The sequence below is a fragment of the Neolamprologus multifasciatus genome, chromosome 6, assembly GCF_963576455.1.
Source record: "Neolamprologus multifasciatus chromosome 6, fNeoMul1.2, whole genome shotgun sequence".
In the NCBI taxonomy this organism is placed as follows: domain Eukaryota; kingdom Metazoa; phylum Chordata; class Actinopteri; order Cichliformes; family Cichlidae; genus Neolamprologus; species Neolamprologus multifasciatus.
In genome coordinates, this window is record NC_140444.1 from 15648292 (window position 1) to 15674152 (window position 25861).

The window sequence follows — 25861 nt, forward strand, 5'->3', positions numbered from 1 at the left end:
GCCAATATTGTTAATACCACCTTAATTCTTCACAGCCTTAATGCTCTTAGACTTTTAGACTCTTAGAGCTTTCTTGTCATTTCTTTAAATAGTCTTTAGAAACAACTCTTCAGGCCTTTTGGAGGAAATTCAAAGCTCTTCTTTGGATGTTGGCTGCCTTTTGCCTTCTCTATCAAGATGATAGTCATGACAGAGCATTCACTGTGTTTTACAGATGGCTGTAGACACTTACTGTTGTACCTCACTCCTGACCTCCTCTGTATATATTGACAATAATCTGAAAGAAAAATTCAAATTTGGATTAATCACTCCAAAAGGTCTGTTGCCACTGATTTTCAGTCCAGTTCTTTTGTAATTTGGCATTCTACCTATTTCCCTTCCTTAGGAATGATGTCTTGATAGCTAGCCTTTAACTGAGTCCATTTCTGATGGATGAATGATGATCAGTTAAAGGGTCAGATGAATCCAGTCTTTGATAGATGTTTTTCCCAATTCCTCAAGGACATAACTTTCCATTTTGTTGAGGACACGCTGCACACCGTGCTGAGATACAGTGTTTTCAGCTAATAGCTCCATGGGAATCACTGCGTTGGTGAAAAATATTATTACACTAGTTAAGTTTTCTATTATCTCCAGTGTTTCTTATATCTGGGATTAAGTCTGATAAACTTTTTTTTTTAATTTGTGATCATTAAAAGCCAGTATCATAATACTGTCAATGCTATTATTTTTTCCACAATGAACATGTATTAATTTCTTTCACATAAAAGGTAGAAAAACTGCTCTAACTAAACAAACCAAGCAAACAAACAGAAAACAAAACAAAGTAAGACACTATAAGCCAAATTGCTATTTTAACCATTGGTATCAGTCTAAACTTTCACAATCACTGCATTTTTTTCTCTATTTTTAGGGCACGCTGTGGCTAATAAAAAAGTTCCCCATTCCATCATGTTCATTGACGGGAATGAGGCCACTGTTTCCATGGTGATATTTGTAATCTAGTCTGTCTCTAAGGGTGTGAGGATTGTTCTCCATTGTCCTCAAGAAAAGAGATGCAAGGGGAAAAAAAGAGAGGACAAAATTCTGAAAAGGGGAGTCAGTCACAGCCTAGCTTGGGATATTCCAAGAGAGATGATTCATATGTGAATTATAGAGTATTAATTTTTTTTTAAAAATTATTTCTTTAACAGTATTTTATGTTCAGGAAAAACTGAAAGAAACCTCTGTTGTTTGTGTAACTTAGAATTCCAAAGATATCTAAGTTGACTTTAAATTTTGTGCTGTTAAATATTATGTAAGGTTTAAGGTGCAAAACTGGAAAAAATGTGGTATCCAGGTTCTGTTGAGTCACCTTTCCAATCTCTACAACTCCCCTTCTAAGCTGTCCATTAGAACTGATATGTTTTAAAGCTTGACTCAGAAGTAAAGGCACATTTGTCTACTGTGTACACATCACTTTCTGTTACTGCTTACTTGAATTGAAAAGGTTACTTGGTGGTTTTCCTTTATAGCGAGACACTTTTCAAAAATACTGAGATATTACAATTACATATTGCAGTAAGTCAAAGGATGAAGTTTTTATCCACTTAATAGACAAACATGAAAGTAGAGACAAGGCCACGTCTAAAAATAGGGCTGAGATGGATTTTAAAAACACAAACTGCCACACATGCTTCCTGGGCTTTGTGCTTGTGCCTCATTAAATATTCAGGAATATGCGATCCTTGAAAAAAGTTTTCAAAGATGCCAAAAGCTGCCCATTGTTCAGAGTGAGAGCAGCGATGATTGGATTTTGTTTGAACAAAAGAAAAGCTTCATCAAAGTTGGATTGTCATTATTTCACATGGCCCAAGACCGGGTGCAGAAAGTCTCATTTCTCAGTGGACTCTGACTTTGTTTGCTGCTTAATGTTTGATTCGCATGAGGGTTTAAACTACGGCACCGTGTTGTCGAATTAGCATGTGTGTAGCACTTAATGATTTCTCAAAAGGAAAGATCCTGAATAAACAAAACAATTACCATCATTTACATCACAAAGTGGTAAACAGACTAGATGAAATGAATGAAAATATCTGTGTAAGTGCTCTTATAGTGAAATAAAGTGTAAAGAAAGAATGTAACTTCTTTAAGAATTAAAGGACAATGTACTTTTGCAAGTAAAGTTTGGTTTCTGAAAATTAGCCTTGTCATGCAAACTTTTTAGAATGCTACTGATGTACTGTCGGAGGGATCTGTAGGGTCCTCCTCAGTGGTTAGCACAGCAGCAATAAAAACACGTCAGCATTTCTCTCCTTGCTCGTTAAAAGCAAACTGACATCAGCATGCATAACTCCTGAATAGAAGTAAATGTACTTGCAGACCTGGGATTTCTTTTGTGTGTTAAGTCCGCCATTACCACCTAATGTTAGCTACGTTTTTAAGAGTAGTTACACACGATGGAAATGCAGAAATCTGTTGCTGTGATCTTTTATTCATTGGCATCATTCTTTTATACTTTTGTTTATCTTTGAAGTCTTTCTGCCCTCCTGCTGTGTATGACACAGCATGTGGGGGTATCGCTGCTATTTAGTTTATTCAGCAGACATCAGCGTGACACTGAGGATGTTTGACATCCTCAAATATTCCTGTGACTCTAGTCTGTGTTGGCTGTTTTGTGGTTAACAAATTAAACTTTGACTCTGTTCAATAGATATTTCCTGCTCAAATATTTTATGACTGCACCCATTATAGGATTGATTCTTAATTTTTGTCTCACTCTCTCTTCATCTAATCATTTTGATCATCTTGTAGTTTAATGTAGCCACTTACAATGCATGTGAATGATTCTTGACTCATTTTACTCGTTCCTAGAGATACATAACAATAATAAGGCAGGGGAAATGCATCTTCTGTATTACCCGTAGCTGCCATTGAATTTGGTTACTTTTCCCCTCTGCTTTGCATCAGCATCTGTCGGTGTTGATGAAGTAACACCGGAGACACTTTGTATCCTGGCATCGAGTTTTACCTTTTGTATGAAGCTCATTTATGTATTCCTGTGCTAGTGATAGCTACTCTCAATTTGAACAGAGTAAATGCACTGTCTTGTAGATGGGATGCTTCTTAAAATCGAAGTGAATGATACAGCATTCAGAAACTGGTGTTCAGTGTCGTTTGCAATAATGTCACAAGGAAGTAATGTATGGTTATTTAACATTATACATTATAGAACAGTTTTGAGTTCTTTTTTGTCTTCTCCATGTTTACAGGGGGCAAGTCCATTGGATCATGCTTCCAGTCCCAGTGTAGCCAGCATACAGCAACCTCGAGGGAGAAACAGTTTTGTCCACGAACACTTCCAGGCTCAGTACAGGTGAGAAGCACAGATGTAAAAATTGTGTTAAAGAACTTTGTTTTTAACATAATGTTTGTAGCATCAGGTGAATGGATTCCTTATTTGTTGGCCTTTAAGCTTCAGATAGTTTCAACTGCACTCTTAGACTTACGCTGACAACGATTTTTGGAAACTCTTCCAGGTATCTCACCAATTATGCAACATTCGGTTACATGATGTCCTGGGGTTGTGTTTAAATAAACAGAATGAAATGCATACTTTTAAACATATATCGCTTTGGCTAAAGTGACAATGTATTTTCTCTCCTCTGGATAAAAATCAGTACCTTGGGAAAAAGTAGGTCGGACAGACCTATAAAGGATTAAGGGATTTATCTTTAGTAGTGGCCTCTGGCTCTTATTCCTTCATTCACAGTGGAAAGTCAGTGACTGAGGTTTTCTAGTTTAATAGATCCATTAATGGAACTGCCTCTAGACCTTTGAGAAACTTTGTCAGCACATGTGGTGGTCTACAATAACATCACTTTGAACATTCATTTTTTCACTTGATTGCTGAACACTGTAAACTTGCTGCAATGTGAATATCAGGATGTACTAAAAAAAATTCTTTATTTTAAGTTAATATTCGATTGGATAGTCAGATGATCTAAAAAGGAAATAACTTAGTATTTGGAAGGGAGAGATTATTTTTAGAATAAAAAAAAGAAACGCACACAAAACATATTAGTGAAAGGTAGTCTTGGCCCATAATGATAGGAATCTTTTCAGCTCCTTGTTACTAAGCCTGATTGAAGCTTGTGAATGTCTTTTATGCATGACTGTAAGGCACGCTGTCATCAGCAGTTAGGCCAGTACAGTATGTTTCTGCATGTAGCAAAATAATAAGGGACGATCTGATATCCTCGTGTTGGTGTTGTTCCCACATCATCATAATAAATGTTGTTCCAGGTTCAACATTGCAAGTGACCAATCACATTGTTGTGACGTCCCTAAAGCACCTAAGCATAGAAGAAAGTGTTTGTATTAATGGGTGAATGAGGCACTATATACTGCATGAACCAGTCCATTTACCATTTAGAAGTGCATAACATAGCATTTCTAAGTGGAAACAAAGTGGAGGACATTTTCCATCCTTCTTTTCAGTTGCTTAAAAAGTTGCTTAAAATCCTCTTTTTCCACTGTTTGAATTAGCGTCATATATTTGGCTAAGTAAAACATAATGGCATCAGTTATTTCCATTCGTGTTTACGCCTCCTGTCATACAGAGTATAACTAGCAAGTGCTCCAGTTAGGCTCAGTTTGTTTAGTTTTGGGATGTACATCACCAGCTGCTCATATCTGCTCTTTTCATGACTTCCCAGCCTGCTTATATTCATTCCATGGTGTATTTTTGCCTCAAGTGGTGAAACAAGGTTTTTTGTTGTTTTTTTTGCATATTTTGCAGAGCATTGTGCTTCATTGGAAGATGTTGAAGTCCCCTTTTACTAAATCTTCATCAAAGGTGGACATGTGACTTTGGCTGTCAGACATATGTGTGCTTTTCTCGTTGTTGTGCACATTAGAAAACATTAGACCAATAATATCATGATATTGCACTTTATCACGCAAAAATGATACCAGTATTGTCACAAATGATATGATGGATTCTTATGATGTGTTTGTTGACACTGGGAAGTCTAGCTTAGTTTAGGGGTCACAAATCTGCAGCTCTGAAGTCACATCCAGAGGCTACTTTATGTAAGGCTTTGATAAGAAACTAGATGAATTAGGGCTAAAACTAAAGTTTGTTGTTTTTTTTTAATTAAAAAGAACTTCTGTAACCTATTAAAAAATGAACAATTTAAATTAAAGTTATTATAATTTTTTACATGTATCATAGTAAGTCCTGATTCCCACTAGGAATAGTTTCCAACCTGCGGCCCTTTACTGCAGGTCTTCCTCTCTCTCCACTTTCCCGTGTGTCTACACTGTCTCTATCCAAATTAAAAAAAAAAAAAAAAGATTAGAAGAAGCATTAGTAGGAACACGGTGACAGACCTAAAGCTGTTGATTGAGAATCAGCCTAAACTAGTACATCTTCAGATGATCAAAATTGCTTATTCAAAACACAAATACTTAAAACTTTACTTTCTGCTTATGTGATGATCAGAGCTAGGATTTTACGTTGGGCATGAGCTGCAGAAGATTGTCAAATTTCACCCTAAACTTTGGGTTGGGTTGAAGAGGGACATTTTAAAAAACCTGTCCCCAATGTGAAAGCCCAAATAATTTAGTAGCACCCATTTGTCGGTACTCTGGAAACGGGCCATGGATTGAGTTAAATCTTCTCTGACTCACAGCTGATCACACTCTGGAGAATAGTGCTGTCGTGTCATGTTTGGTCTAACACGCACAGTTGACCTGGAGCATATTGGTGCTGGTCAACACAAAGGTTAGACTCTGACCATTATGCTGTTAAGTTAAGCAGTCATTCATTCATGGGATTATCCATTTCCTTCACTGGCAGATGATGGATTGAATGCTTACTGTTGAAGACTATCCCTGAAGACCACCGCAGTACTCTCAGAGCGACTAATTAACCCATTCACTCTTTCTCTCTCACACTAAAACATCAACACACACCTGAATGTTTATTAGATCAAACGCTAATTCATAAGCTGATTAGAGGAACTGTGCATTTTGCCATTACAAGTCACACACGCATTAATACACACACGTTATTACTGAAACATTTACAAAGTGTACTTTGTTCTTTCCTCCAACTCATACCCTTCTCATGCAGCATGTCCTCTCTCCTCCTTTTTTCCCCTTTGAGAACAATCCCAGCTATATTTAGACAAAGAGAAGAAAATTTTGTCTGTGAGTGCAAGCAGGGTAATGCTTTCTCCTTGCATAAGAGTGGCTGTAATTAGGTCTATATGCCACACACTTACACTTTCACAAACATACACCATCTGTCTTGTGTGTGTGAGTGTTTGTTCACAAACACAATTTTAGTCATTAGCTTGGGTTCCACTGTATCCTGGCATCATTTTTAATGTTAAAGAAGAAAGGCACGGCTGCTTCTTAATGGACTGACTTTGTTTTCTGGTTCTGGTTTGAATTAAATTGATTGTAAAAGAAGGAGCGCAACGCAAAGACTGGACAGTTACTGTCTAACATCATTGCACTCTATAGTGAAGCTGTGCTAATGTATGACACAAAATATCATTCATGCAAGATATACCATTAGTGCCAGACATGCATACACACACATCTATCCATCTATCCATCTATCCATCCATCCATCCATCCATCGGAAACTTAACAGAGACAAATAACTGTGTTGTTATTCTGTCAAATTAGTACCATCTATTAATGCTATAGATGAACAGGACTGATAACGTTTGCTGTCAAGCTGCCATATTAATGTTAGCGTTTCATTATGTTGCTGTTGAAAGACTGCAAATAGTTAAATGGCGAACGTGTGCATCAGTCAGGTTACTGTTTATTATAACTTTTTAACACTGAAGTGTTATCGAAACAAAAGCTTTACTGACCTCTCAAATGCCTCATAAAGTGTCGTTGGATGTTTTGGACTCAGTGAAGGACAGGCTGCGTGCCTGCCTGTCTGCAACCATGCTGTGTGACATTGTATTCTAAACAGCGTGGAGGCAGAGACAGCTTTCAGTAGTCATTTTTAATATCAATCGCTGTGAGTGTTGATTTTTTTGACAACTCTAATTATAAAGTTTGTTTTCTGCTCATGTTTGTGTGAGTGAGTGTAATAACGACCAAGCTAACACATGTAACTGCATCACTCAAAAAATTTACAGCTGTGGGACTAGAGGCTGTTTGAGAAAGCTGTCTAAAATAGAGAAATGTGAGACAGTGGGGGCAGCGCCATGTGTGCTAGTCACAGGTCAATACACATTTTGTACAGGCTAAAACTAATAATCTTTTCTCTTTTTTTGATCAATTCATTAATCAATTGTTGAAAAGCTGAAAATATTCTACAAACACTAAATTTTCACTGACAGGTTCTTTTGTTGTTCTCTGACCAATGTCTTTCTACTAGGAAAACATATCACCTAAATCAGTAGTGCTATAATTGAAACCAGTGAGCTTTGATTTATTTCCAAACTCTGATGCATTGCTTTTCCTGTGACTCATTCTCAGTTAATAAGTAAAGAAAAATTCCAGGAGAGTTGAGTATTTGTTTTTTGTGCTCTGGGTTTCATCAGGCCTCCTACTGTGTAAAGATTCCTCATATCCATTTGTATTATTTTCTCTTATCTCATATCAGAGTTTTAGTCTGCTGAGTCTGGAGCATTATTCCTCCATATACTTTCCCCCCTGTCTTCTCTTCCTCTTTATGTCACCAACAGGTTAAAAAGGAGTCACTTTCCTTCCAAATGTAGGTTATCCAAAGAGCCGTCACTCACTTCCAGTCTCACAAGGTTTTATCTTTTTTTGTTTTTGCCTGTGTCGTCCTCTGAAAAGGCCTCCTAGTTTCTTTTCGGCCTTTCCCTCGCTTGTTCGCGCTTTCCTTCCTTCTGCGCTTTCTTCCCGGTTCCTTTTATATCTTACAGAGATGCTCCTCAGAGAAATTTTAGTGGAGTTGTCTGATCTGAATAAATGTTTGCGATTAGAGCGAAGACTGTCTTGGGGTTTGGGTTTCCTGTGTGGGAGTTGGTGCTCAAGTCGCTCGGCTGTGCCACTGTGTTTAGATGAGTCTTTGTCATAGCCTCACTCTCTCCTCCGTCTGTCACTCTCAATTTTGTGGCATCTATTTTTAATGGCCAGAGAGATGTGCGGAAAGCCCGCGCCTCGGTCTCTGGCTAGATGAACAAGATAGTTGAAGGAAGGTTACTTTTCTCTTATCACAGTGGCTTTTATTTAGATGTAGATTTGTTGTGAAGGAATATTATAGCTTTTAAAGTATAATATTGTTATGTTATGATATTCATGTCTTCAGATCAGTGAAAGTAGACTGAAAGCTATATGCAGGCAAACAAATCATTGTTTTTATATATCCTTGAAGATAAGCTAACGGACGTAACCCACAAATGTTTAAAAAAGCAAAACTAAAATGTTGATCTACTTACAAAATTTAACAGAGAACAAAATATGTGAGTCCAGTGTAAGGAGTTTATAACACATCATAATAACCATCCCTAATAAACTATAAACTAATATTTAATCTATAAACATTTATTCAATTCATTTCTATTTGTATATTGGGCCAAATCACAACAGGAGTTACCCCACTGTCTCAAGGTCAAAATAATAATAATATTATAATAATAGAGAGACAACCCCACCAATCAGATGACACCCTATGAGCAAGCACTTGGAGACAGTGGGAAGGAAAAACTACCCTTTAGCAGGAAGAAAGAATCTTCTGGCAGAACCAGGCTCAGGGGTTGTTCGGGGTGGGAGGAGGGAAACAGGACAAAAAGCACCCTGTAAAGAGAGCCAGAGTGTCATAATAATTCATGATTAAATGCAGAGGGGGGTAATGCATATAATTTATTTATTTATGGCATTAGGTTGTGTAATAAAATACAAATATAAAAAAATAAAAAAATATTCTCCTCAATTAATTAATTGATTTGTAGCTGATATGAGACTTTGACATTTATAGAGTCATTGTCACTTGAAAATATGAACTGAAGTTGAGCCATCTATTTATCTTTTCTTTAACCATGATCATTATAAAGTGATAACCAAGTTTTCTCTACCAGTCATGCACTTTTATACTATATCCTTTGAAGACTCACCATCCCATTAGGAAGTGCAAACTTCCTGTCATCTTCAAAGATGGTCTGCAGGAGCTCTATTTACCCCCAAAGATGCATTGTGGTTTGGAATGTACTCATGCTGTCCTCTTGGGGGGATCTGTCTGGTCGACCCATGCTGCAGAGCGGAGTGCCTGCTGAAAATATGGCCAGACGTTCACCCTCTTTACTTTGATTTTGATGCTTTCACCACCCACAGTGCTTACTTCGAGCGCAGCATCGTGCAGCAGTGTTCCTCCCATTGATACCACCCCACTCCCTGTTGTACTTTGAAGTGGGAGCTGGCCATTGAGTGCAGGGCATTATCAAGCGAAAACAATTCTTTGATCTCTTTTTCCTTTAGAGTTAGCAAAAACAAAAGTCACATTGTAATTTGGAGTGGATGAAACAGCAAACCTAAATTGTTTTTGCTGCTAGAACTGAAAATTACATCTCTGCAACTTTTTACTCTAAACATTTTCTCACAGCCTGTAATGAAACAACAAATACAACAGATGTCACCTATGCTCACACCTGTTAGTTGTATTAGTTTGTTTTAATGACCTGAATTTTTCCTTCGTATCATTTTTATGTCTCACAAATATTCATTTTTTTTATCCCTCTATAGTGTACTCTGTCACATCAAATAAACCAGTTTTGTATTCTGATGGAGGAATACTTGCACAGAGGTATGAATCAAAACAGCCTACATACTGGTGCACACATAGCCAGTTGGAGCAGATACCACAGGAGTCACTTCACCGTATATAAATGCACTATGTGGTGCAGTTTTACCCTGAACATCAGCTAAAACACTCCATGTGTGCAGAGGGACAGAAAAGAACTGTCACAGAAATACAAACCAGGCCACAGAATTGGTATTTGGGGGTAGGTTAATGAGGTTAAAAGGTACTTATAGGTACTTATTTATAGCAGTGTATTTGGAAATGTTAGTAGAACTGTGTGCCTAAATTTTGCTCATTTAAAATTAAAAACACTAATAAGATGGTTGTCATTGGATCACGTCTATTTTTACTCTATTTAACATGTTATCTCTACAGAACTTTATATTATGTTATAGCCGTGTTTTTTAAGTTGTGTTTTGAAAACAGAGGATATCTTTAACAATCTGAGTTCACAGCTGATACAGATCAGTTTAAAAAAGGCTTCAGCACATCTTGTCTCTGTGTCCAGACATCTCACGTGTAGAATTGCAGTATTAATTTGGTCCATTAATACTTAGTGATTTTAAAAATATATATTTTCCAGCTGCACTAACAGGAACATCTCGCCTTCCTTAAAACTTTATTAATTTATGTGAATGAAGTGAACATCTCTGGCATCACCCAAACTAAGATACATGAGGCAAAAAGTCAGAGAATGAATTTCCACCTGCAACTAGCCAAGCTAAAAAGAAAGAACGAGAAGCCATGATTCAAAATGCTGCAGTGCTCAAAATCTGTTGCATTATTTTTTTCTTTTACAGTTAGTTTTTAAAAATTTGAATGTTAAGCTTTAGCAGTGAAAAATGGAAAAGTGCAGTCATGTTTCCCTCCGTTATTTGTTGCACGGGCTAACATAAAGAAATGTGTGGATCATTTATTTCAGGTAGGAAGGAGGAAGCTCATATGTATGCAGGCGACACAGAGGCAATTTTCTCTAAAACTAAGGGTGGGGGTGGGAGGTTGGGGGGTCTGGGAATTAATACTTAGTAAAGTGAGAGTTTGTATGAGACTTTGAATGTGAGCATGTGCGAGAGAATCTCTGCAGTCCTTTAGCTGAGTTAATTTCCCTTGACGGGAGGTCTCCACTTGTACTCTCTCTTAGAGAAATAAGAGTGCTTTCCAGCCCAGAGCCTGTGACACTTGACTGACTGACTGACTGACTGAAAGGCAGACAGAAGAAAATGAACTTGCTTTCTCTCTCTCAGTCCCAGTAGAAGCAATGACTTATAGAGAACTATGATGTTTATTGCAGCCCCAGGTATGCTGTGGATGGGTTTAGCAGATGTCCGAAAAATGTGATTGAAAACTAAAAATAATCTGAAAGAAAACAAACAAAAAGCCCTGAAGGCAAATTTTTCAAACCACGATTCAGAGTACAGAGGAATCCTGCTGCTGTGTAAAAGACGGGAGCCTTTTTTTCCAGAAGACAAAATAAATAAAATAAATCAATTAACAATATCACTGAACTAGAATCACACTCTAGACTTTATGAAAGGAAGTATTTAAATAAAGGCAGCTGCTGCAGTGACTAAACAGTGATGTTTTTGTTGTTAGTTCTGTGTGTGTGTGTGTGTGTGTGTGTGTGTGTGTGTGTGTGTGTGTGTGTGTGTTTAACTGACTGCGGGTCTGTGCTCAGAAATACATTTCAAAAAATTGAAACTTCCAGGAAAAATGAAGCTACAGCTGTTGCCAGACTTTTGAAAGCACTGCCTTCCACCAGCATGCACAGTGCTTTTTCTAGATCACATGACTTTTATGCTCATATAGCCGTATCCTGACCTGTTGTTCCAGCCACATGCCGTCTTTATATCATTTCTAGCGTTGTGCTGCAAAGCTTCCCAGTTTGGAATAACAGTATGAAAAATGCTGGAATCAGGCAACGTGCTACCGCATAACGTTTTGAGATGCTTCTGGCGGAGTGTTATTTATTTAGCTCGGAGCAGGACGGAGGGATGCTGGGTGGTTCGACTTTCTTGATGATAAATAAAGGAAGCTGCTGCTGTGCATGTGTGTGGGTGTATGTGTTGTAGCTCCGGGTGTCTGGTTTAAACTAAAGACTGGTGGTCCTTTGATTTGGCACCTGAGCATTGTAGATGCTGTACAACTCTTGCTTTTTGTCAGGCGCACAAACACACATGCACAGACATCAGCAAATAAAGTTCTCATATCGTTCACCAGACTGGAAACACTGCCAGCCTTGAGCTTTTTAAGTGATGCTTTTTGTTTGTGTGTGGGTTTTCTTGCGTGCACATTTCAACGTAAGCGCAAGCAAGTTTTTTTTGTTTTTTTTTTTGGGGGGGGGCATAACATTGTGTTTTTGTGAATATAGCCTGTCAGTCTGCTTTGCCGAGTACAAACTGGCATCATTAGTGAGCCTTAGGCTGGCTGCCGCAGCACACTGGGCTGAGCACTGACAGCAAGGAAATGTGGAGTTTAAAAACTGTTATTTTTTCCATCGTATTTGTATATTTGACAAGTTTGCATCTCTGAAAACGTCATTACAGCTCAACTGACAAATCGTAGTAAGACATGGCAGCATCTGGCAACGCGTGCGCTCGTAAATGTGCACACACCCTGAATGCTGTCAGTGATAAGAGAGCATTAAGCAGCATCAATCAGACTTAAAAACAGCCAACACATTAAACAATTCCAGTTAAACAAATTATGAGTTTTATCCACACTCACCCTCTGAAATGTTAACTACTTAAAAAGAAAACTCTTCACAAGCCTTTTTCAGTTTCACACCTATAAAACATAATGGCATTCGCTGTGGTGGAGATAAATGGTTTCTTGTAATTCTCCTCCGCTCTGTTGAGTTAGTTCTGAGAAACTGGTTAAATAGAAAACAGTGTGAATAAGCGCCTTGATATTGGCTACAACTTCAAAATGAGTTCATAAACTGAGCAAAGCTGTTGAATTACATTTGGTTATATCAAATGAATAATAGGATTACATTCCCACACTATGAGAGGATTACGTGGCACTAGAACACACTGAACATGGTGTTTTTCTTTGATTGCCACATAAGAGGCTAGATTGCATTTACGTGTAGAGAATGACAAAAGGTTATTTGAGGCTAGATTTTGGGTAGATTGTGGATTTCAAACTAAAGGAAAAACTGAGAAAATTCCTTGCATAACTGGTAATTTGCTGTACTTCCTGTACTTTCATTCCCATATCCATGTACTTATTAGTTGGTAGAGGGTTATGGTGCCATACTACAGCCTATTTTTGTAGACACATCCTGCAAACAATATTTACAGCAAAAACATGGTGATGACTACCAAACACCTGGACACACAGCCATTAGTGTGATCTATAATATGGTATTTTTCAGACCAATACTGCTGGTAAGGGTATTTGGTGAATTAATTTTTTTTAGTTGTAGTTACGTATGTGCTCCTATATGCTCAGATTATCTGGTGGTATTTTTCAGGTGTGCTCCCATCACAGTAGGGTCCCCTGGTGGATGAACTTTGCAACATCAACACCAATAACACGCTGCTGAAGGGTGTTTCTCCCGTCTCTTTGGCTGATAGCTAACATTAGTTGATAACATCAACCTGGTGATAAACTGGTCACTCTCTGGTGTGATAATCAACAAGCCATTAGGGGCAAGAAAAATAATTTGGATTCTTTTCTGGGAAACTGTCATGTTTTCCATCTTTATAAGTAGGCTTGCAGAAAAAAACAAAGCTGAAAAATGTGTATAAATTATACAAAGCTTAATCAAACTGCTGTATAACCTGCTGCTTGTAGAATTTTATTTATGTTTTTGTTATTTAGATAGAACCTGGACAGCTATTTCACGGTTTTTAGTTTTTGAGCTAAACTAAGCTAACAAGCATACTGACCATAATGCATTTATTTGTTTAACAGTGTCATTTATATCTGCTTTTTGGTGTAGATTGTTGTTGCTAAAGGCCCGCATGTTGGGTTTCTATCCTCGTGTCAGTCCTCCACTCTGATCATCTTCACTTCTGTTTGTTCAGAAACCTCGACAGGTCCCTTCTGTGTCTTTTTTCTCTATCGGCTTAGCTTTTGTCAACTTGACTGTCCTGCTGCCAGCCTTCTGTTCGTTCTTAATCTGTACTCCCACTTTGTTGTCTTTTTATTTTCGTCTCTTTGTTCTTAACTTTTATTTGCTCTGCCTTTCGGCCTCCTGTGCCTGCTGCCCTTTATTTTTGAGTCTGTCGTGGGGTTTTTCCCTTTGTTTTCAGGTTTTCCCCTACTTTAACCCCTATCACCATTCCTTCTGCTATTAAATATCTTCACCACCTTTCATCTCTTTTTTTCCTGAATTTTCTAAAGTCCATCTTTATTCAGTTTACTGTTTCTTTACTGTATCATAACCAGCATTTGTTACTGTAATTATGATCAGGACCCTATCTCTGTTGATTTTAGGGATTAGTCACCACTGTACACAAGGGAAATGTCAGGATCACTATGACATGTTGTTGATGATTAGTCTCATCAAAAGTGTGTGTAAAGTAATGAAAACATTTTAATTGGTGTTGTCTTTGGAATATTTATTGCTTGTGAGCTGCCTCACAGTGTTGTAGAGGGTAAAAAATATGTGTTTGCAAATTTCTTAAGACAATTACATAAGAAAGCATGATTAACTGAGGTCATACAAAGTAACCAATAAATACATTTGCAAAATACTAGCAATCCAGGTTGCACTCTCCCTATTGCCCTATGACAGCTGGAATAGATACCAGCCCACCTGTAACCCTGAACTGGATAAGCAGAAGAAGATTTGGATGGATGGATGATTGGATGGATGGATGGATGGATGGATGATTGGATGGATGGATGGATGGATGGATGGATGGATGGATGGATGATTGGATGGATGGATGGATGGATGGATGGATGGATGATTGGATGGGTGGGTGGATGGATGGATGATTGGATGGATGGATGGATGGATGATTGGATGGATGGATGACTGGATGGATGGATGGATGATTGGATGGATGGATGATTGGATGGATGGATGGTGGATGGATGGATAGTTGGATGGATGATTGGATGGATGGATGGATGGATGATTGGATGGATGATTGGATGGATGGATTGATACCTTTTGATTAAAAAAGCTGTCTGTCTCTCTGTCCCCAGGTCTTCTCTGACGTGCCCCCATTGCCTTAAGCAGAGCAACACCTTTGATCCATTTTTATGCATCTCTCTGCCTATTCCTCTACGACAAACCAGGTAATGCATGATACATAAGACATGAGATCCAGTCTAAAGTATATTGTTTGTTTACTAATTATAACATCAAATATAACTTATTATGAGCATAGGGTAACAACTTATTTTTAAAAAAACAAACTAGTTGTTTTTTTTTTTACTTCACAAACTGCATTTTGCTTGTTCTCAGCATCTTTAATTAAACATTAGTGCAGATTTTTAGTTGTTCACTTTGGTCTCCCTGTGGTCTCTAAGGGTGTTAAGTTTTAGTGCAAGTGTTTCAAACTTTCTACCATAGTCTGGTGTGCAAGGAAAATCCCTCACAGATTGCTGTGCAATCATGCAAAACCTTTTCTTGGCTTTTTGACAGTTGACACTGTGAACATATGAGGTTGTCACCAAATAACAGTGATATGGATAGTATCTTCTAGGCTCCATAAGTAAATAAAAACATTAGAAAAACAACACCGCAAAACATTCCAAAATGTTGCCAATTTAGATTATAGAAAAACATGCATGCATTTATACTAACATGCTCTATACACCAAAAACAGCCATGTTCATATCAAAGTGATAAATGCTGGTCAACCGAGGTTCCTGACCACACACTTCCTGTGCTTCCATTTTTAACCCAAGAAGCTGCATGTCAGCAAGGTTCTGTAGTAAAACAGTGCGGCTCTGACGTGTGAGCGGGGAGAAAGGGAGCTAGCAATAGAGTCAGATGGGATGTTTTATTTTGACAGCAGAGATAATGGTGAAGGTATACAAGGAACAACAAAAATCGTACGAGACACCTGTTTTCTTGCCATCCAAATGAAGTAGCGGAGGCACAGCAACACAGGCAACCTCATCCACACATCACTGATAGTTTTCAACATACATACAAAATGCATTACTAGCTGTGTGGGTTCATGATTGCAAATTAATTACTTTTCAGTCAGCTGAATTAACTTTAAACGTAGAAAAGCCAAATGGCTGCTCTCTGGGAGTTCCAGTGTTAACTAGACTTTAACTTGACTCTGAATAACTGATAGTTCTACTACTCGTGTGGAGAGGTGCTGATTTAAAGTATTTTGCCTGATTGGATCTCTTCTTAAGACTGTGTGGGAAGTTTGATTAACTTTTTTCACCAGTTGTTGTGCTACAAATTAGACTTATATCATTCTCATTAGCAAATGGACCAGGGATTTATATCAAAGCTCTAATTCACATTCACACTAAGCTTCAGTCTAATTATCCAAAATGACATGCAGTTGAATTTAGGTTATACAGTAGTGGGTACAACACTGTAGATTTTGATATCTGTCCTATGATATTCATATGCAATATCCCTTTTTCACAAATGTTCGCCCCTACAAAAAGCATCTAAAAAGGCATGAAATATGCTGGAGTCTAAGCCATCTGTTATGGGGTGAAAGGCAGCGTACACCCTGGACAGGTTGCCAGTGTATCTCAGTGTATCACAGAGAAACAGATAACCATTCACAGTCACATTCAAGGCCAGTTTAGAATCACCAGTTAACAGTAACAGGTTACATTAGGTTAAATGCATTAATACATTCCAGGCTTTGGAAGCTTTTCAGTTTGCCTTCATTTGCTACACAATGAATCTTCCTATTTTTAGGAATGCAGATGTCACTCTTCTGCATCTTCTCTGCATCCACCAAGCTAACTCCAAACTCATTTTTGCAGCTCAGGCACTCACTGTCTCGTGACAGTATGCAGCCTGTTCCTGCAGTTTCCATAGCCTAGCACACAGAGAAATTCATTCAGGTTCAGCTTGAACTTACTGCTGGCCAAACATTGACCTGACACACACACACATATGCATGCACACACACAGTGGCCTCATTGCACCGTCCTGCTGCAGCAGTATCCCAGCTGAATGCTGATAAGTCTGAGACCCCCAGAGAGACAGAAGGGTCTGGCTGCCAGCATGGCATCAAGGCCTGGGTGCTGTAGATAATGCCAGTATGGCAGAGAGAATGAGAAAAGCAGAATGGGAATGTTTTCTGCCGATCACCTAACTTTACAACATTTAACCTTTAGCAGTCGTGGCATCATTGTTACCAAACTTACTGTTATTCAATTTAAAATGGTCAAAAAAGTTCTAAACACAAATCTGTCACATGACTTCAGTCTACTGTGCAGCCATCACTGGTGCCTTTCTGTGTGAAGTCTATAGATTCTCCTTTTGCCTGTGTGGATTTTTGTGAAGTCCCAAGACTTGCATTTTAGGTTAACTTACTATTCTTAAGTGGCTGTAGTTGTAGATATGAGTTTTCATTGGGTATCTGTCATATAGGTAGGCTCTAACAATACAAAGGCTGCACAGGTGTAGAGTATTTGATTGGATGAAGCCTGTTTCTCATTTTGTAATTGTACAAGTGCTTGTTTCATAACCACACTGTATGTAATCACTATAATGACTGACACAAGGTGTGAAAATCATGAGTGGATAGGCAAAAAAATTACAACCTGATATACTTCCTGTTACATAAGAGAAAAAGGCAGTGACAGACAGACTGGAAAAATGACTGAAGCAATACTTTGGAATACACAGGAGTAAACTAAACATCAGCAGGCTATAGCAGGACTCATAATGCATTTAATGCTGTCATGAACATTGCTTTCTTTGAATTGACTTGTAATGGTTGTTTTTGTTAATTATTTGGGGGTTTTTCGGTATTACAAATCTCACACATTGATCAGTTCTTCTTATCCAACTGTATCTTGCTGTTCCAGTTATTAATTTCTAGGGGAATATCAAGTGGCACAGATATTTTATTTTTTGACAAAGATACACTATCTAATGCAGGACTGCAGGTGGGAACATGAAAAACATGATGCAGTGCAAATATAAAGACTTTTGTGGCTCCACAGGTAGCTGCATGAAGTGCAATCACTGACGTCTGTATTATTTGGGGCTGGGAGTAGTTGTGAATAATGCAAACAACAGGTTTTGCCAACAAAAATAAACAAATGAATGAAAAAATAACCCTCATTTGCTGCTATTTGTCTTTAAATCCCGTTTTCTCCTGTTTTTTAAAAAGAAAAACAGCCAAATACAGTAGCGCTATAGGAGTGATTGGTTCTCTTTTAAAATGTTTACCTTGCTCTAATGTCTTAAGTTATGTAAGAACAACTGCAACCACCACTAAATGCAAAAGGGAAAATATAAGTGCTGTGCTTTGGTGACAACCACGTTTGCTTAAAAGGTCATTTGCGAGTGGAAACCTTTTCCCGATCAATTCATACAAGTCTGTCAACGTCTATGCAGTGTGGGTGCCAGAGTAGCAGGGACATGTGGCTCCAGTCACTTAGGTATTCAATAAAAAATTAAATCAAATAAAAATACAGAGTGGATTCACACTCTTGCTTATGTTGTTTGACAAAACAGACATTATAAATTGAAGTACACTTTAAGACCCACTTAATTTACACATAGAATAGTACTACAAGCGTCAATCATATGATAATAAACATATGAAAAGGGGCACCTAAATTATGCGCTTAATTACAGCCATAAACAGATAGTATGCTCATAGAGAAATGTGCAAAAATATCCATCTTTTGTTGCAGAGGCAAAAAGAAAAGAGACTATTTGTAGTTAAACGAAGGACGGTCTTGCTGTGAGGCAACAGCACTAACCATCACACCATTGTGCTGGCCTTTTTTTCATTACCATACTAACTTGATTTAACATATAGTTGTAAAAGGATATTGGGGGTCAGAATGCAGCTGAGAGACCACAGTGACCTTTTTGGATGGGCTCTGACCTCCAAGGCATGTGTGTAACACTGATGCTGTCTATGTGAAGAGACCATGCTCACAGACTTTTAACAGACGATGCACAATAACAACACCACTATACATGTTAACGCGATAGAAATAATAATTTCAAGCAAGCACTTTCTGCAAAAAAAAAAGTTCATGCTCATAGTACATGTAAGAATCTAAACTGGGAAAGCACTGCAGCAAAATAGACATGCTATAAATATCATTTATATATCGAGCATCAAGCTTAAGAGCACTTTGAATGTTTTTGAGTTCTGTGCACTTGTTGCGGTTCACAGGTTGTTGTTTAATCGAGACTATCAGACTCTAAACCCACAGAGAGCTAGGATGCTTCAAAAAGACTGCTTTGTAGGATGACATCTCCATTTCCCATTCGTCTCAAGTGTCATCCCACACTTCTCATCTCGTCTTGGAGTAACATAAACAAAACAACTGCTCAGATAGTCTGCCATCTGCTCTGTCAGCATCCCTACTGCTAACACTTTATTCACCTGAATAATGCATGAGGAAAAACAGGAAGTGGAGGTGTCAGCGATTACGCTACCTTCTTTCCAAATGGGATGGCGCAACTTTACTTTCACTCCTTGCGCTGAGTTTTTCTCTTTACTCTGTAATAATCAGTAGCAAACAAACACTCAACAGCAAAGCACAGTACAAAGCCATGAAGGGATTCCTAAATGTCTTTTGTATTTTAGATTTTTCCTTATCACTTTAACCCTCTCCTGGAAATATTTTAACGATATGCAATGACAACAAAGCCTCAGCATTTATTGGGTAATTTTGTGTCATTTCATTAATGATTACCACTTTATAAGTAATTTTTAATAAGATTTTTAAGGTTGTGCAAATTTGCTCCTGTGAACATGTGTCAGAAAAAAATCTATTGATGCTTGATAGTGACACCCACACCTTAAATAAACTGTTCTTTGGTCATTTTTACATTTTGAAGGTCACATCACACAATTGGTACAGTTTGATAATGATTTATTTACAATATGTTGACTCGTTAGGTTTTTTGACACCAAAAAGGAGCTGGTTATAGCTTCGGGGTGGACTTAATGCCAAAACTTACCTAATCAAAAGAATCAAACCAAATGACAACAGCTTGCTTCACTCATTAAGAAAAACAGAAGAAAACTATAATCAAACAAAAAGGCAGTCCACCCCTGCACATTCCTGTATATGGTGAACAGCATTGGGCATGTTTCCAAAGGTCTGCTGGTTGGGAAGAGCCAAGGATGAATGAATGGGAGTCCATGGCGGTGTCATCATATAAGTCAGGGGTGTCGAACTCCAGGCCTTGAGGGCCGGTGTCCTGCAGGTTTTAGATATCGCCCTGGGTCAACACACCTGAATCAAATGATTAGTTCATTTAGGAGGAGTTGAGGAGGTCATTTAAACATTTAAATCAGCTGTGTTCAAGTTATTCAAGCTGTGATCAAGGACACATCTAAAACCTGCAGGACACCAGCCCTCGAGGCCTGGAGTTCAAAACCTGTGATATATGTCATCTCCAGCTCGTTAGCCAATCCGTATGGTCCGTCCTCTGGATCCACCAATCACGGAGAGGCACCTGCACACTGGGATTTTCATATTAGACAACAATACAACAGCAGTCGTAACAATTACATTAGATTAGAGTCGCCTTTAATGTCTCCTTTGGGAGAAATGTATATTTGACAAATGACAGAAACACAACATATAAGATAGCACACATACCAACACACAGTCAAGCTGCACTTTTTACCATTTAGTAATTGACACTAAAAAAAAAACATTATTCCTTTACTCTTTATAAAGGATGCAATTTATATCATCAGTGATTTTCAGCGATTTTCAAACTCTGCTTTTCGAGTATCTCCTGGAGAGAAGATGGAGAAGAATGCTAATTATTCCAGGCATTTTAATCAAGTTTTGAATTTGTGATCTGAGCTTTGCAGAAAGGTTACCAAACCAAGTGCCAAAACGACATTAACATGGACCATGGACCTTAAGCATTCTTAAAAAATACAACCGCTGACTGTTTCATGAGCATACTGGATTCATCATGCTCCACATGATAAATCCAGTTCATCATAAATTGGAGTTCCACACAGTTGAAAGTAAAAAGCTGCAACCCAAAATGCGTGGGTCAAGCCATAAAGTTGCTCTGTATGTTACACGTGTTGCTTGAGCTTCTTAACTTAGGTCTTAACTTCTTCAGATGTCACTAGAAAAAAAAGTCTTTGTAATCAGGTAATGAATTAGTTAATGATGAATAGGGATTATTGATAGCAAAGATATAGATAAGTAGAGAGGGTAGATCCAGTAGCCTATCAGGGCTTTTCTTCCTACTCATCCATCAGTTTTCTCAGTTTTTGGATCAGACTGAGTCCTGTTTTTTGTTTTTTTTTCTTTTTGTCCCAATCCACCCCAAACCCACCCCACAATCATTTTCACTCCTTGATTCTTCCCAGAAAGTGTTCATATTGCTGTAAAACGGACATGTCCCAGCATACAACTGCTTCCTGAGGGACCTGCAGGGGTTTTGTTCAGCTTGCCTAGTCATGCATAAATCTGGACAAACACTAGGGAGAAATGAAACCCTTCGGAGGTGAAATCTGACAAGTTAAATCATAGGAGATATTAAATGAGATCACAAAGGGATGTTTTATGCTCATGAAATTAGATTTGATATAACAGTGTCAGAGGAAATCTTTTCCCTGAACTGATTAGATATTAAACAGCTCAACGGTTTTATTTTGCTGTTTGATACCTGGAGTTCATGAAGACCCAGCTATGCCCGAAAGCGTCTCTTTAACGAACCAACCTGTTTTTGTTGCCCCTGGTATTTTTGAATGCTGCACAGTTGGATTAGTCAGTTTCCAGTTAAGATTTATATGTACGTGTCTTTACTCACACTATGTGAGAAAGACATGTGTGTATCTGCATACAAATATATTGTATAAATAACTCAGCGTGCCAGAGTTTAAAATATGTAACAATGTAAACAAAAAAAACCCTGCAGAATAACTTACTACTGTGTTCATGAGCATGTATTGATCTTTCCCAGTGTGCTCTACCATTTCTTTCCTTACAGAAAAACACACTCACACCCTTTATTCCTCTTTTTTATCGTATAGGCCAATGTGTGTGACGTTGGTGTTCAACACAAAGGGTCAGAGGCATCTGCGAGTGGGGCTGGCTGTACCGCTGTTTGGCTCCCTGTCCAGTCTGAGAGCTTTGGTAGCAGCGGAGGGCAGCATCTCTCCTGACCAGGTACTCACACAGTGTACAGAGTGTACAGAAGAAGTGGATTACACTGATCAAGACCATGTTGCATTGCGTTCCCAATAACTAAATAATAAATAATAAGTGTCCTTCTCTACCCAAGCAGAGAAAAAAACAAAACAAAAGAAAGATAACCTGTACTGGACCCACTTTTGAGACTTTTAGCTGCTATTGTATTCATATTGTACAGATTATTAGGTTCCTTAAAAATATCTTTAAGTGATTATGATCAGTTCAGAGGTGAATCCAAGAACTCAGTGAGAGGAACAAAAAGCAAGGTTTTATTTTTTTAAAAAGGATTGCCACGGTTCTCTGAAAGTTCAAAGGAAGTAACAAAGAAAAAAAACTAAGCCAAATGTGATAACGTAGGCACTGGGTATACAACAATACACACAGGAACACAGAAAAATAAACTCACAAGGTAAACAGACAAAGGACAAATGGGGCACACAATTACAAAGGAGGGAAAAGAGTAGAAAGTAAAACTAGAACATGCCTCTTTTTTATTTCCCAATTTGCAAATATTTAATTTTTGTCTTTGACTCCTGTCCACGTGTCTTAGTCCCTCCCACCAGAAACGTGAGCGGATGAGGTCAGAAAGACACACAAAGACAGTGGAGTCAAAGCAGCATTTCTAAAATCTGATGTCCTGTTCTAAGAACTCTCATTTGAACATTTAATGCTGAATTTAATGTCAATTAAATGAGTTGTTCGCTGCAACTGCGTCATAATTTATTTTTTAATTAATAGCTCAACTACTGCTGTATTTTATCATTTCAAAAGTCACAGTGCTAATGACGTTTTTTAATATTTAAGACAAGTTTTAAATTCACATCATGGCACATCGTGACAATACATTATACCTTAATCAAACAGAAAAAGTGAGAGAATGTTTGATCATTTCAGCTAACTGAAACAGTGTATGCCTGCCATGGATGAGTTCTTTAAAGAGTCCTCCTTCTGCCATGGATTGATTATTCAACCTATCTGTCACATTTCTTTTACATTGTAGGTATAAATAGGTAGAAATACTTCCTCCCCCAGCAAGCCTTCCCTGTCCTCTGTTGCACTTTTCCAAAAATAGGAAGTTTGTGGCGTCCATGGCCTCAAATGTGGGGAAAATGCTCTGCTTTTGTTTTAATAACATGTATGATTAGCAATATGCCCCAAATAATTTTGTAGCAATGGTATAGTGAACAACACAAACACAAAACATCCTATTTTGTGTTTGTGAGGTATGTTTTGCTTCTAATCATAGGGTTAATGAGTAAAATAGTAAGCAGAAGCCATTTCTCTAGCTGAGTGCATCTGTACTCTTGACTAAATGCACACACTTCCAGGTAAATGTCACCAATAGGTAAAAATGTCAAAGGAAAAGTTCTAGAGGTGTGTGTTCATCAGTCATTGCCCTGTCCTGAAACAGATGATGAATGTTGTTGGCTTTGCTGAAGCTGGGTCCATAGCAGCAAGCGAGCAGCACACACTCAAACAGTCCTCATCAAGACAGAAGTGAAATGCAATACACTCACATTGTGTACTATTTGTCAGCTTGTTGGTTGATTTTGTAAGTGCGGTTGCACCACAAGATACAGGAGATGGGTGTGGTCTGACCAATCCGTACCGAGTGGAGGGTTCTGTTTATTGTATTTCTAATGTGTATGTATCCAAGTATGAGTTATCTTAACTGTTGCACAAATATATTTTCATATATTTTTTATTGGTGCGGTTTGGTGTACATCAACCTTTATACACTAGAACTTACACAATAAGCCCATCGGGCTATACAAAAGAATTGCAGACAAAGGGCAGAACAGCTGAACTATAACAGATGAAGACAAAGTAAATACAAAATGAAATAAAATAAAGTAAAATTGTAACATTGTGATCATTTCTGTGGTTTTGACAAAAATAAATTTAAAGACAGATGGATTCCCATTCAGAGGGGATTCAAAGTGCTTAGATTAACATGCAGGCAATTATTCCCTCTTTTTTTGTCCAATGCAGCTGCCTCCATTTGGAGGATTATTGGCTGTAATATGGCTCAGTGTCCCATCCACGCAATTAAACTTTTTAGACATCATGAGAAAATATACAATGTACACTGTGCAAGACAGACATGGGAAGGATGAAGCCAGAAAGAGGCTCCATATCTAAAGTTTGCTTTCCAAAAAGAAAAAAAAACATTAATATGAGTTAAACATGAAAGTGCTGTTTGTTTTTTAGCAGCGACTGCCTCGTTTACTTTGTGTGAGACACTGACAAGAAAGTGAATCAGATGCACTCCTCTTTAATAGCAGTGGGATGGTTGAGGACATTTAGTTGAGCTGGATTCGACAGATCGAGTAATTAGCCCCTATCCTTAGTCTTTTTTCTTCTAAAACTGAAAAGTGCTTTTTAAAAATGCTTCTGGTGAAGTATAAATTTCACATTATGGCTTCAGCTTAGTCCTTTTTTGAGGGTGTCTTCTTCACCTCATTCTGGCGCACTGAGCAGTAATGACACTCTTCACCGGTCCTTGATGGTGTAGGGCAGCAAAACTCCCACTAGTTCTTGTTAGTAGTCCAACAGCTTTTAGGGATTGAAAAAGCCAATAATACTTCGGAAACACACTTCACACAGTAAAGATTTTGCTTCATTAAAAATCTGTGTTGTCTTCTGTGTTAGCTATGTGAAAGCCTGGTGACTGAATGGCAGATCAGATAAACATACACAGATTATTGCAGGGCTGACACATAGAGGAAGCCAAACATTTACACCTACAGGTAATGCATGGGATTAGGTAATTCACCAGTTAACCTAACCCCATGCATCTCTTTGGACTGTGGAAGCTGGAGTACCCGAAGAGAGTCAATACAGGAAAACATGGAAACTCCACACAGAAAGGCTGGATTCAAACCCAGGACCTTCTTGTTGTGAGGTTACATTTCTAACCACTGCACTGCCACTTGGAATAACATGTGAAAAGAATACACAGGCATCCACACCAAAGTATCGGCAGGTGCTGGGCTGAGAATAAATCGACACACACATCACTCACTGCATCACGGCAGCTGCAAGATTTCAAGGACTGCTTTGAGCTGTGCATCACTGAGTATTTGTTATGCTTTTTGCATCGCGCCTCTTTGGTGTTTGCCTGTATTTGATGACTGTGGAGTGACATGTTGTCAACAGAAATTCTCCTATTGAAGCAGTTATTCATCTGGCAGGTATATGATCATCGCAATATTTTGATTTTGATTGGACATCATCTCGCCATGTCATGTGATCACATGATTTAAGATAGCACTGCTCTGTGCGGAAAAATGTACAGTTACCATGATGCCACAAAGAAGTAAAACTGGTGTTTTGCGGTGTTTTTAAATGTTGAATAAACACAAATAAAATAAAAATGATTTATATTAAAAAGCAATAACAACTCTGTTGGTTCATAAATTCTTTCACAGGATCATCAGTCTTTTTTTTTTTAACATGTTGCTTGTTGGGACTAAATTAAAAAAGAAAAAGTGTACATATTTAACTGAGTACTGTATTTAGACTTCAGGCACTTCATCATCATCATTTTTGCTCTGTCAGCAGTAAGTGTCATGACACTCTTTACTGCATGCATGGTTAGATACGAGCAACAAGACATAGAAAATCTCACATGTTAAAGGTGGCAAAGGTTCTTGGCAGGAGTCAAGCTAAGTAAGCTACAATCATGTGGCTCATCCAACCACAACTAACTATCTAGTTTGTACTTCAGTGATTAAAACAGTCACAAAGGTGAGTTGCAGTGTC

General features: G+C 38.1%; 1 protein-coding gene across 1 annotated transcript in view; it reads left to right on the forward strand.

The window, feature by feature from the left end:
* usp43a (ubiquitin specific peptidase 43a) overlaps nt 1-25861 on the forward strand; it is a 126094-nt gene that overhangs the window by 34937 nt on the left and 65296 nt on the right. Inside the window, exons 3-5 of the mRNA XM_085161675.1 lie at nt 3252-3355; nt 14945-15037; nt 21937-22072. Of these exons, the coding sequence (XP_085017801.1) occupies nt 3252-3355; nt 14945-15037; nt 21937-22072 (333 nt within the window). The remainder of the gene's footprint in view (nt 1-3251; nt 3356-14944; nt 15038-21936; nt 22073-25861) is intronic.